At 44.2% G+C, this 13,126-nt stretch overlaps 1 protein-coding gene across 9 annotated transcripts in view; it reads right to left on the bottom strand.

Annotated features, from left to right (window-relative positions):
* Positions 1–13,126, bottom strand: part of TNXB (tenascin XB) — a 112,443-nt gene that overhangs the window by 31,382 nt on the left and 67,935 nt on the right. For 8 of the 9 annotated variants that reach the window (XM_033915505.1, XM_033915504.1, XM_033915507.1 and 5 more), the window contains 12 exons: positions 11,867–12,139; positions 7,828–8,109; positions 7,100–7,375; positions 6,438–6,722; positions 5,634–5,906; positions 5,028–5,315; positions 4,199–4,477; positions 3,556–3,825; positions 2,026–2,307; positions 1,422–1,709; positions 630–899; positions 107–391 (listed from right to left, as the gene is read on the bottom strand). In XM_033915505.1, the coding sequence (XP_033771396.1) occupies positions 107–391; positions 630–899; positions 1,422–1,709; positions 2,026–2,307; positions 3,556–3,825; positions 4,199–4,477; positions 5,028–5,315; positions 5,634–5,906; positions 6,438–6,722; positions 7,100–7,375; positions 7,828–8,109; positions 11,867–12,139 (3,351 nt within the window). The remainder of the gene's footprint in view (positions 1–106; positions 392–629; positions 900–1,421; positions 1,710–2,025; positions 2,308–3,555; positions 3,826–4,198; positions 4,478–5,027; positions 5,316–5,633; positions 5,907–6,437; positions 6,723–7,099; positions 7,376–7,827; positions 8,110–11,866; positions 12,140–13,126) is intronic. The other variant, XM_033915508.1, reaches the window with a different exon arrangement.

Genomic DNA, 13,126 nt, shown 5'->3' with positions numbered 1-13,126 from the left:
CCAGATAAACATGAAAGCTTTACAGGTTAGCAGATAGAAATGGATGAATCTACAAAACTCAAGTAACGACCGCATATTCGGTCTTCCAAAGTAAGCCCCGTGATACCTGTGTTGGCCTCTATTGATTCAGGCTTGCTGGCCGTATCTCCAGTGATGCCATAGAGATTAAACTTGTATTTGTGGGAAGGCAGAAGGCCCAGGATGGTGGTAGAGCGTTCGTTTCCATTGACAGGGACTTCATGAATTCTATTCTCTGAATCCTTATATTGGACTACAAAGGAGTCGAAAACCCCATCCTGGACTTTCCAGGATAGCTGGAGAGAATTCTTAGTGATATCGGAGACTTCGAGGTCCCGTAATCTGGGTGGAATAAGTGGTTTCTTCAGGGGATCTGGAAATAAAAAGAAACAGTCTCTCATCTGGTGTGAGATCACAGTAGGTTGTAAGAAACATCTGACCACAACGCACCACAGAATATCCAGGAGAAGGACAGCCAATGTCTTGTGGACCATGGCGATTATGCACGAGTAACAGTGACTGGTTGGTTAGGCCACCAGATAGGCTGAACCAGTTCTCACTTTTCCTGATTCCTCTTAAGAAAAATCTAGGTGCTCTCTAGTTGTCGATACCTGTGGTGGCTTCAGTTGAGATGGGTTTACTCCTCTTGTTGTCATAGATCCCATAGAGAGTGAATTTATAGTTCTTGGCAGGTTTCAGGCCTGAGATGATGGCAGTGTTATCATCCCGGTGGACAGGCACTTCCTGGGGCTTCCCTTCTGCATCTCTGTACTGGATGACAAAAGAGTCAAACTCCCCATCTCGGATAGTCCAAGAAAGTCGAAGGGTGTCCTCAGTGATGTCGGAGACGGCCAGGTCCTTCAGCGAGGGTACAGTTAATGCTGGAACAGAGCAATGCAGAAACCATCTCTCATTATGGATAAGCCACAGATCAAATTGAAGTTTAATATCCATATTTATATCCTGTTTAACCACAAAGTTCCAAGTGGGTTATAATAAAAGATAATGCAAGATCAAAAAATTTACAAACCGTTAAATACATCTGACATATAACCATAATATCCACCGTACGTAATCAAAAGTATTTCTGAAATAAGCATGTTTTTTCTCGCTTTCCTAAAATGGAAACTCTACAAAGTAAATGTTTTAGAAGACTTGAACAGACATGAGAGTTTAGAAGTTTTGGAAAACAGACAGAAGTGACTCAAGAAGCCATCTTGAGTCTGTGGAAGACTGTAGGCGGTCTTGGTCCTAGAATACAGAAAGATAAAATCCTTATGGAAAGAGCAACCTGGAAGGCTTCCAAGAAAGTAGCATTGACACAAAATGCATGCAGAAGAAAAGATGACACTAAGGGGAGATACTTCCCTGGAGAAACCAAGAGTTCCAGTAATCGGCAGTACCTGTAGTTGCATCAACAAATATGGGCTGGGTGCGTCTATCTCCTACGATGCCATATAAGTGAAACTTGTACTTTTTGGCAGATTTGAGGCCCCCGATGGTGGCAGTATTCTGGGACCGGTCAATGGGCACTTCCTGCAATTCCCCATCTGCATTCTTATACTGGATGATGAATGAGTCAAACTCGCCATCCTGGGTGGTCCAGGAGAGCTTGAGGGAGCTGTCCGTGATATCGGAGGCAGTAAGGTCCTGTAATTGGGGTGGTCCAGGTGTGGCTTTGGTTGGTGAAGCTGAAATTAGAGAAAAGCACACCTTCACTTTGGGATAGGTCAAGAAATGCCACCTCCTAATTCCAAGGGCGGAAGGAAGCTGACTATTATTTCTAGTGGCGAAATGATGCCCTTGGAGTCCGGAAAAAAACTAATTCATAAAAAGAACTGAAGTTGCATAAAACCAGAGGAAGCCTTAACAGAACAGACCAAACAAGACATTGTCTATGGCCCCCAAATCATTTTCTGTTGTCGTGTCATTCCTAACAAGGAAAGGTTATGGACTAATGACAAGTCTTCTCTAGAGCAAACCCCAGAGGTTTGCAATTGGTAGTACCTGTCAAGGCCTCAACGGATACTGGCTTGGAGCGGGTGTTGCCAGAAATTCCATGAAGATAAAACTTGACCCTTCTGTCGGGGACAAGACCAGTGATGGTAACAGACCGTTCGTTTCCAGCGACAGGAACTTTCTGGGCCCTGCCCTCTTGGTCCCTGTATAGCAAAAGGAAAGAGTCGAAGTCTCCACCCTGAACTGTCCAGGAAAGGCGGATGGAGTGCTCAGTGACATCGGAGACGGAGAGATCCCGAAGCTGGGGCTGCTGGCCAGAAGGTTTCTCAGCTGATTGTGGAATAATACAAACAAAAATTACTATTAATCTTTCACGGATCAATATTTTTTTACAGTATAGTTTGTGATGGCCGGTGGCTTTTTTGAACATGTCTGCATTGGATTTAGAAACTGAAGGGTCAAAAGGTCCACTGAAAAATAGCATTAGGATATCCAAAACACCCAGGCCTAGAACACATGCATTCTTCGTGAATTCTCAACCCTTGGACAGGAATTCAGGCTTAGGGCCAAATTCAGTAAATAGCGCCCAGATACAGGTGCTGGAAAGGTCTGTGTGAAACTTGTATTCTGTAAAGAACTCCGCACATAGGCCCTGATTCTGTAGGCGCCTAGATCGGGATGCCTACCAATCTAGGCCCCTATCTTAATTTTTTTGTGATTGGTGCTGATAATTGAAAATGCCATTAAAAACCAATTAAAAAAAATAATTAGCTGGTAGGTGCCTACCATCTCACGGTAGTTGCCAACATGGAAAGTAGATGTGATAAGGGGCAGAATTTGGGTGTGGATTAAGTTAGGCGCTGTCAACCTAACATTGCTAGCAGTCAGCATTTTTGGTTGACCTAACCAATGTCAGCAGAGGCCTATGGGACATTATATCAATCTGACTCTGGAATGTTGATGAGATAGACCCTAAATGCTCCAGCACAGAATTCACATACATTAAGCATCCAGCCAGACTGGATTGTTTATCAAGAAGATAATGCTACTTGAATGGGACAAAGAAGCCAGAGACTAATCCCATCTACCATTCCTGCAAGTGTCACATCTTCCTTATCAATTAAACTAATCATTGTTTCAGATGAGCCAACAACCAACAATATGGTTCAACATAAGCTTTCTATATAGCTATACCAGGCTAGTTCAATTTTAGCTTTAGACTCAAGATAGAAGAAGACAGATGAGGACCAAGTGACTTATCCAGACTAATGTATGAATGAACCATCACTGGCCATCTCAATAGCAAGGACCATGGAAACCTCATAGCGTTAAGGATCTGCAATGTGAGGGGAATCTTGGTCAAATACCTGTCTCTTGGTGAGGGAAATTCTCCTGAAAGTGTCAAAGCAGTGGTACATAAAGAAATACAACAATAAACAGCAGATCAATATGTCTGGGAGACTGAATTTTGAGGAGTAGTGATGGCTGTCTCACAAAGCAGCCACCATCCCTGAATTCAGAAAAACAAAGGCCATGGGTAAGAGAGAAGACCACATTCTGTTCTGCAGTTGACAGTACCTGTGATGGCCTCAGCTGACACAGGTTTACTGCGTTTGCTGTTTAAGACACCGTAGAGGCTGAACTTGTATTTCTTGGAGGGCTTAAGGCCTGAGATGGTGGTCTTGTCAAAGTCTCCATCGACAGGCACTTCTTGGAGCTTCCCTTCCACATCCTTGTACTGAATGAGGAACGAGTCAAATTTTCCATCCTGAACTGTCCAGGACAACTGTAGAGAGTCCTCAGTGATGTTAGAGATGGAGAGGTCCCCAAGAGTGGCCTTCGGGATTACTACAACAGAGGGAGAGACAAGAACGTAATCATTTAAGAATTTTGGCCATAACAGTTAGAGTTAACTAGTGGAAGATGCATCTGAATGTGGAACAGTGTTTCCTTTCAAGATTTTGGAATTAGATGAACGGGACTCAAGTTTTAGAGGGCACTGTATTGTTGCAATTTCATCCTGATTCCTAAAACATATGGAGCTACCTTCAAATACCATCAGAAAACATATAAAAACTCAGCTGGAGTACGTGCTCCTTGATGTATAAAGTGACTCACTACTAGTGTCCTTTTTTCCTATGTCTTTCACAACTGAAAATTCACAATCAACCCAATGGTCAACTGAGAAATGTCCAAAGGAAAGCCATATGATTAGCAGTACCTGTGATGGCCTCGGCTGACACAGGTTTGCTGCGTTTGTTGTCTGAGACGCCATAAAGAACAAACTTGTATTTTTTTGAGGGTTTGAGGCCCGTGATGATGGTGGTCTGATGTTTTCCATCAATGGGTACTTCTTGGAGCTCCCCATCTGTATTCTTGTACAGGATGAGAAAAGAGTCAAAGTTCCCATCCTGAACTGTCCAGGAGAGCCGTAGGGAATCCTCCGTAATGTCGGAGATGGAGAGGTCCTCTAGCTTTGCTTTCTGGATTGTCTTTTTCACTGAAACAGCAACAGAGGAACAGACAAGAGTTTCACACTTGGTCCTTCACAGTTCAATATACAAGATGGCAACTGATTGAGGCATATACTTCAAAGATACTAAACTCAGATGACCAGCGCTCCCTCTAAGGACTGGCCGGGGGCGTGCAAACGTTTTCTCTTGTGAGCGACAAGTTCTAAAACCAACAATTTTCCAGATTTGCAAGTATTTTTGTGAGCGACCGTATAAAATCTGTGAGTGATGCCTCAAGAATGTATGATCAATTGTTCATGTGCTCAGCTTAGAGGGAACATCACAGGTGACCAAAAACCAAATTGTAGAAGCACTGTTCCATTTTATTAACCCAATCCCTCTGAAACACTCTGAACTATCCATAAATAACATCCAGATCCTGGGGGTTCGTGTCCCTCATTGAGCAAGGTATGACTACATTTTCCTTTCTCTGCTACTGTATCTCCTTCAAATTAAAAACCCTGCACTTGACCCTACAGAAATAACGTGATGAACAACTAGCAAGCTTCTCTGGCAAAGCCATAAGTTTGATGGTACCTGTAGTGGCCTCAGTTGACACTGGCTCACTATGTTTGTTTTCCAAGACACCATAGAGGTTAAATTTGTATTTTTTGAAGGGTTTGAGGCCTGAGATGAGGGTGGTGTGCAGGTCACCATCAATGGGAACTTCTTGGAGCTTCCCTTCTGCATCCTTATACTGGATGAGGAAAGAGTCAAACTGCCCATCCTTGGTGGTCCAGGAGAGCCAAAGGGAGTCTTCGGTGATGTTGAAGACAGACAGATCTCCTGGTACAGGTACTTTTTTCACTGTCTCTTCCTTTGCAGCTACAACAGAGGAACAGACCAGAATTTCAGTTTATTACCTAAACACATTATGTGGACATCACGTGATTATGTGGACATTATGTGATTCAATCATGGTTAGATGACGGAGGATTCCCTGCCAAGATGTTGGAATCTGGAGTGTGAGTACTCTATTCTTACTTTATCAAACACACTAACCTACTCAGAAACATCATCACAGCTCTGTGGCCCTTCACTGAATAAATGATTAACTACGGTTGATTCCTCTGCTCTTCACAATCAAAGTCCTGCATTGAGTCAAAATGATGGTTAGCTGACATGCCATAGGTTTAGACATACCTGTTGTGGCTTCAGCTGATACTGGTGCAGTGTACTCATTATTTAAGATACCGTAGATATTAAACTTATATGTCATGGAAGGCTCAAGGCCTGGGATGGTGGTAGTATGCAGTTCTCCATCAACAGGCACTTCCAGGGTCTTCCCCTCTTCATCAGTGTACTGGATGAGGAAAGAGTCAAATTCTCCATCCTTGACTGTCCAGGACAGTTGAAGGGAATCCTTGTTTACATTTGAGATAGAGAGGTCCTCCAGGGTGGCCTTCTTTGGTGAGGCTGTAAGAAATGAATTGACATCAGTTTCTCAGTTAACATTAGTCTGTTTAAACAGTAACTGTGAAGGAAGCAACACAGAAAAAAATCATATTTGTTTGGGGGTGGGGGGTGGGGGCGGATTTCCTGACAAGATTCTGAAACAAGATGTTAACTGATCTGTTCCAAAATCATCCCAATACATTTGAAACACAATAGACCTGCCCTGGGGGACCACCACCCAGTCAGATTTTCAGGATATGAATATGTATGAGAGAGATTTGCCTATCATAGAGGTAGTAAGCATGCAAATCTCTCTCATGCATATTCGTTATGGCTATCCTGAAAATCCAACTAGCTGGTGGTCCCCCAGGACAGGTTTGAGAACCACTGCTCTAGACTACACATGAATACTATCACCGAAAATTGAGAAACTGATTTGATGCCATGATCTTTGTGTCCCTTGAACAAATTTCTTCTCTACAGGTAATCTCCTCAGGTTAATGTGATAGTCAGTTGCAAACCTTTGTTGGAATATCCTAGATTTGGACATACCTGTGGTTGCCTCAGCTGACACAGGGGTGCTAGGCTTGTTGTTCAAGATGCCATAAATGTTAAAATTGTATTTCATGGAGGGCTCAAGGCCTGAGATGATGGTAGTATGAAGCTCTCCATCAATGGGAACTTCTCGGGTCTTGCCCTCTTCATCAGTGTACTGGATGAGGAAAGAGTCAAACTCCCCATCACTGACTGTCCAGGTGAGTTGAAGAGAATCCTCAGTTACACTGGAGATTGAAAGGTCCTCCAGAGTGGCCTTCTGGGTCACAGTCTTTGATGGAGCTATAAGAGAGGAACAGATAAGAATTTCAAACCTAGCATTTGCTCTATGGCAGTATATTTACCATGTCAAGAAACAGTGAAGGAAATGACATAGACAGACTCATCCTGACAAAATGCTGGGAGCAGATGGCCAGGGCTCATGTTATGGGAGGAATTGTGCTGTTATGTGATCATCTTGGAAACTTTCAAACACACTAAACTAATCGTAAGTAGTCTACATGAATGAAGAAAACTCAGTAGCTTCTGGGATTTTTGTGCCTTGTTCAACAAATTTAATCAGTACAGGTAACCTCTTCTGCTATACACATCTGATCCTATAGAGTTGATATGATAGTCAACTGACAACCTCCCTTGGGAAGCCATATGTTTGGATGTACCTGTGATGGCCTCAGCTGACACTGGGGTGCTGCGCACGTGGTTCAAGACACCATAGAGATTAAAGTTGTATTTCTTGGAGGGCTCAAGGCCAGAGATGATGGTACTACGGAGTTCTTCATCAATTGGAACTTCTCGGGTCTTCCCCTCTTCGTCAGTGTACTGGATGAGGAATGAGTCAAACTCACCATCCTGGACTGTCCAGGAGAGCTGAACAGCATCTTCAGTTATGTTGGATATGGAGAGGTCTCCTAAAGTGGCCGCAATCTGTGGTGAAACTGCAAGAGAGGAGCAGACACCAAATTTGTATCTACATTTCATCCATAGCGACATATTTACCATCCAAACAGAAACAGTAAACAATGTAACATAGGAAGAATTGTATTTGTGCAGGTGAGGGCTCTTAACAAGGCATAAGAAGTGGGAACTATACTGTCATATCATCATCCTGGTGGAGATCGATGGGTTTGTATTATCAATCTATTGAGTAATGAGTAAACTGGGGACCTGGCTTTCAAGATGTCATATTAGGTAGAAGGATATCATATGTTTATGTTGTTGTTTATAATTGTAAAGTTCAATAAAAAAAATGTGAACAATAAACACTCTAAAACAATGCACAAATACCAACAGTAAATATTGAAAAATGCAACAGTATTCATGAACGACTCCCCAGAGTTAGAGCAAAGGTTGATTAGCCTCCATGGGAATGCTATGGGTTTATATGTACCTGTGGTGGCCTCAGTTATCAATGGCTTGGTTCGCTTGTTGTTCAAGACACCGTAGAGAGTAAACTTATATTTCTTCCCAGGTTTGAGGTCCAAGACAGTGGTGGTCTGATGGTCTCCATCAACCTGCACTTCCAGGGGCTTCCCCTCTGCATCCTTGTATTGGATGAGGAAGGAGTCAAACTTTCCCTCTTGGACCGTCCAGGAGAGTTGAAGGGAATCCTTGGTCACATTGGAGGCAGAGAGATCTCCTACAGCGGCCTTCTGGATCAAGATAGTCTTTCCTAAAGCAAGACACAACACTCCATTTGTATGCTGCAAACACCTCGTAGTTCTAAGCAATTAACATAAAGAAAACTGTGCATTCACAGAGAATTACAGAATAACATTGGAAACAAGCATTACATCCACATTATTTTCCCCCCAATTGCTTAAAAAGTAAGTTTTCAACATTTTCCTATAATGATCATAAGATACAGAGTGGAATACACAATAATTTCATATTTAGCTTTTAGCCCGTAACAGCTAATTTGTCACCTAAACACAAAAAGTGAAAGGGGCAACCAATTAAAGCACTGTACGTGTGTGAGGGAACATTTCCTGCCCAGACATTGGAACCAGGTGACTGGAGAACTGTTGGGGATATACAGTATAACAGTCATCATTAAAGCTGACTATCTTGAAGATGCAATCTATTGTAAGGCCACCAGATGGAACTGTTCTGTTTAGGGATTCAAGTGTTGTATGTTAATTTCTGTCTGTTCCGTTATTTCACTGAGGAAAAGCAAGTCTCCCTGTACCTAGATAGTCTGCTATTAAGACAGACATGGGGGAAGCCACTGCTTCTCCTGGGATCGGTAGCAAGGAATGTTACTACTATTTGGGTTTCTGCCAGGTACTTGTGACCTGGATTGGCCACTGTGGAAACAGGATGCTGAGCTAGATAGAAAGTTCTGTCTCCCAAATAAAGTCCTTTCTCAGTCTACATGAACTAGCTTACTCTGTAGCAAATGAACTGTACTGGTCTAGCTACAAATATCCTCAACAGCTTCTGTGGTCCTTGTATAACCTTGAGTAGTTACCTATTGCATATGGGTTGCTTTGTTTTGTCCTTTGATCCTCAGGATTTCCCTGGTGTGTATTCAGGAGGCCAATTGACGCCAACCTCACATTTTCAGCACAGATCTCCAAGGTGGTGTCCTCATACTTTTACCACCTACGACAACTTAAACATATCCAGCGGTACTTCTCCGATACAGACTTCACTACTATACGCCTTTGTGCTTTCTCGCCTGGACTACTGTAACAGCTTGTACGTCGGCCTTCCTATGAAGGAACAACGTCGACCGCAAAGAGTCCGGAAAGCTGCAATCAGACTGCTGAAAAATCTCAGCCCTTTCGATCCCCATCACCCCAACAGTAAATGAAGCATACTGGCTACCCGTAGGAAAACGGGCCATACTCAAACAATTGACTATTACCTTCAAGCACTTCCACGACATGGGCCCCTGCTACATAGCGGAAAAACTTCCCATCTATCACCCAATCAGACCACTTAGATCACAGTAGGAGCGCCGACTATGTATCCCAAGAGCTCTTCGGCTCCAACTGGAAACCGCTCGGAAACGACCCTTCTCCCATAGTATCGCACAACTATGGAACCAGCTCCCCACGGACATTCGAGCTATAGATAGCCTGCTACCCTTCCGGAAAGCAGTAAAAACCATTCTCAAACCAGCGCGTACCTACCCTAAAACCCTAAAGGCCAGGCTATAGCGGTCTAAAACTGAAACCGATCACCTAAGACTCATTGTTGAGTGTGATGTCCATATGGACACGCAAGACTCATTGTGGATTGCAACATACCGTACCACTCGAGCACCTTCCCAACACCCCCATTGTCCCACTAGTACCATGTATCCAGTTTGCTGAGTAATACCACTGTCACCCAATCCTAGACCTCGAATATATGGTGAATATACCCTAATCCAATGCCTCAAATTCCTTGTAAATGTAACTCTCTATATGCCGCCAAAACAGTCAAGCGTACCTTTTAGGACCTGTACCTCCCAACACCCATCTTGATCTCTTTATTCTAAAGTCCCGCCTAGTTGGGAATGTTCCATTGTATCCCTTACTGCTTTTTACAGTATATTGTGAAAGAGCCCTTAATCCTCTGTCTTAAATATATTGTGAATGTACCAATGTAACCTGTCCTGGGGAGGATGGTCTATAAAACTAATAATAATAATAATAACTTTATTTTTCTATACCGCCATGATCTTGCGACTTCTAGGCAGTTTAGAATCAAGATAGCTGGACATTCAGCAGAATACAATAAGCAGATATTCAGAGGAAATACAATACAGTAATCATGAGAGCTGGACATTCAATGAAATACAGTAAGCAGATATTCAGAGGAGATACAGTGAGCAGAGATTTTAAGAAAGCAAGAAAATAGAAATACAAATTGCCGAGCAAGAGATTAAGATGTACATTTTGGTAGGTGATGTCCGAGAGGCCCTGTTAGGAATGGGCCACATTTATTAGAAAATAACAACGAATAATTATGATAAGATAACAGTTTATAAGTTTCACAGTGTCGTGAAATTCAAGTGGACTGAGGAGGGGGGGGGGAAGGTTTGGGAGAGTGGGTCAATGGTTTAGGTATTTCAGGAACAGGTACGTTTTTAGGCGCTTCCTGAATTCCCCGTAGGTAGTGGGCGAAAGCAGTTGATCTAGGTCTTTACCCCATAGGGCTGCTTGGTGAGAGAGAAGGTGTTCGTGGTGTTTTTTTTAATTTGCAACCTTTAACTGGAGGGGAAATGAACTGGTTTCCAAGTTTATTTATACAGTAATTGGATAGACCGGCCATCAACAAGTATCTGGTCGGTTTACAGAGCTAACTAACTAACTAAATATTGGAACACATCTGATCAAAGAATCAGGTTAATCTGCGTAATTTGGCTCTCCTGAACACTATGGGGGCAATTCCAATAACTTTTCACCTCGATGTAGGTAGAATTGGGTGCGCTTGGCGCCAAGTCTATGATAGCGCCTAGACATTAAGGGCTCCTTTTACGAAGCCGCGTTGGCGGCTTTATCGCACGCAACTTTATAGCGCGCGCTAACCCTTGCGCTAGCCGAAAAACTACCGCCTGCTCAAGAGGAGGCGGCAGCGGCTAGCGCGGCTGGCAAATTAGCGTGCGCTATTGCGCGCGTTAAACCGCCAACGCGGCTTCGTAAAAGGAGCCCTAAGTCATTACAGAATGCTGGAATAAAACCAGTTCGGCATGCTGAAATTTAGGTATACCCACCGTCAACAGGTCAAAGGTTGACGTAAGTTGAGATGTCTAAATACGCCATGCAGCCAGTGGAGTAGTGAGGGTGAGAGGCGCCCCTCCCCTACGTTCTCCGCCCCCACCCCCCACCCCCATCTTCTCCTTCCCCTCCCCCCTCCTGCCACACGCCCACGCCCTTCCTCACACCTCTTTAACATTCCAGGCATGATCAACAACCCCAACCTGCTGTTCGCACCAGCTTCGGCTCTTCCTTTGATGTCACTTCCTGGGTGCGGGTCTAGGAAGTGATGTCAGAGGAAGAGTTGACGCTGGCACGAGTAGTAGGTTGAGGTTGCTGCTCATGCCCGGAGTGTTAAAGAGGTATGGGGGAAGGGAAGGGGCAATTACGTCTGGTAGGGGGGGTGACCCATCAAAAGCGCACAAGATAAATGCACGCACGACATGACATTGTCCTGCGTGCATTTGTCCTGCACACATTTGTCGGTACACGCACTTGTCTGCGCGCATTAGACAGTGTACCATGGGGAACGGAGAAGAAGAGAGGGACCAGAGGGGATAGGTGCTGGTGCCCCCACCAAGATGGCACCTGGGGCGGTTCGCCTCCCCTCACTACGCCACTACAAGTTGTGCATGTCACTTGGTGACACGTCTAAGGCCGGCCCATACCCCACCCATGTGTACAGTTAAGGCACCAGACAATGGACAAACTTTCACGGGCAAGTCCCAGTTTTGATGGTACCTGTGATGGCCTCAGCTGACGCCGGTTTGCTGCGCTTGTCATCTGAGACGCCGTAGAGAATGAACTTGTATTTCTTGGCGGGTTTAAGGCCCGAGATGGTGGTGTCTCGAAGGCTTCCATCGAGGGTCACTTCCTGAGGCTCTCCGAGGGCATTCCTGTACATGATGAGGAAAGAGTCGAAGTTGCCATCTGGAACAGTCCAAGACAGCTGTAGGGAGTCCACAGTAATGTTGGAGATGGACAGGTCTCCCAGCCTGGCCTTTTCCACCAAAGCTGCAACACAGATGAGAATGTTACTTGTAGCTATTATGGAGAAAGTGGCGCAGTGGTTAGAGCTATAGCTTCTGCACCCTGAGGTTGTGGGTTCAAATCCCATATTGCTCCTTGGTAAGTCACCTAATCCTCCACGACCTCAAGTACCACTGAGCCCACCAGGGTAGATAGGGGAAAATGATTGTAAACCACTTAACATAGTTTGTCCTGGGTGGGCCACCATTGGAAACTGGATTCTGGGTTTGATGGACCTTCGGTCTGTCCCAGTATAGCAATTATGTTCTTATATAAAAACCCCATCCCTTTCCCTATTGGTGCAAAACACAAACTGCAAAACAGGTCACTGGGTCTTCCTGCTTGAATCTTGCGAGTTTTGCAAATTTCTCAAAATAGAGTTGTCCGTTTAATTGGCAGGCTGCTTCAATCTGTTCATAGTTCTCTTGGTTTGTTTGGGGTTTATTGAAATCAGTTTCCTGTAAGTCTCCACTCTTGGCAGAACTTCCTGTTTCCAGGCGGGGCGCTAACACGTTAAACATTTTTAGTTCCAATTAACGCACTTTTAAAATGGAAATGACGCTTCAATTACTTTTCCAAGATTCAAGCTCAAGGTGAGTTACAAACAGGTAAGAACATAAGAACATAAGAACTGCCATCTCCGGATCAGACCTACGGTCTATCAAGTCCAGCGATCTGCACCCGCGGAGGCCCAGTCAGGTGTACACCTGATGTAGTTTTAGTCACCCATATCCCTCTATGTCTCTCGTAAGGAGATGTGCATCTAATTTGCTTTTGAATCCTAGAACGGTGGATTCTGCAATAACCTCCTCTGGGAGAGCATCCCAGGTGTCCACCACTCGTTGCGTGAAGCAGAACTTCCTGATATTTGTCCTGGACTTGTCCCCCCCTTAGCTTCAGTCCATGTCCTCTTGTCCGTGTCACATTGGACATTGTAAATCAATTTTTTTCCCTGCTCCATTTTGTCGATGC

Source organism: Geotrypetes seraphini, chromosome 12 (genome assembly GCF_902459505.1).
Source record: "Geotrypetes seraphini chromosome 12, aGeoSer1.1, whole genome shotgun sequence".
Taxonomy (NCBI): domain Eukaryota; kingdom Metazoa; phylum Chordata; class Amphibia; order Gymnophiona; family Dermophiidae; genus Geotrypetes; species Geotrypetes seraphini.
The sequence above is the reverse complement of the archived record's forward strand: the minus strand, read 5'-3'. Positions and strand labels throughout refer to the sequence as shown.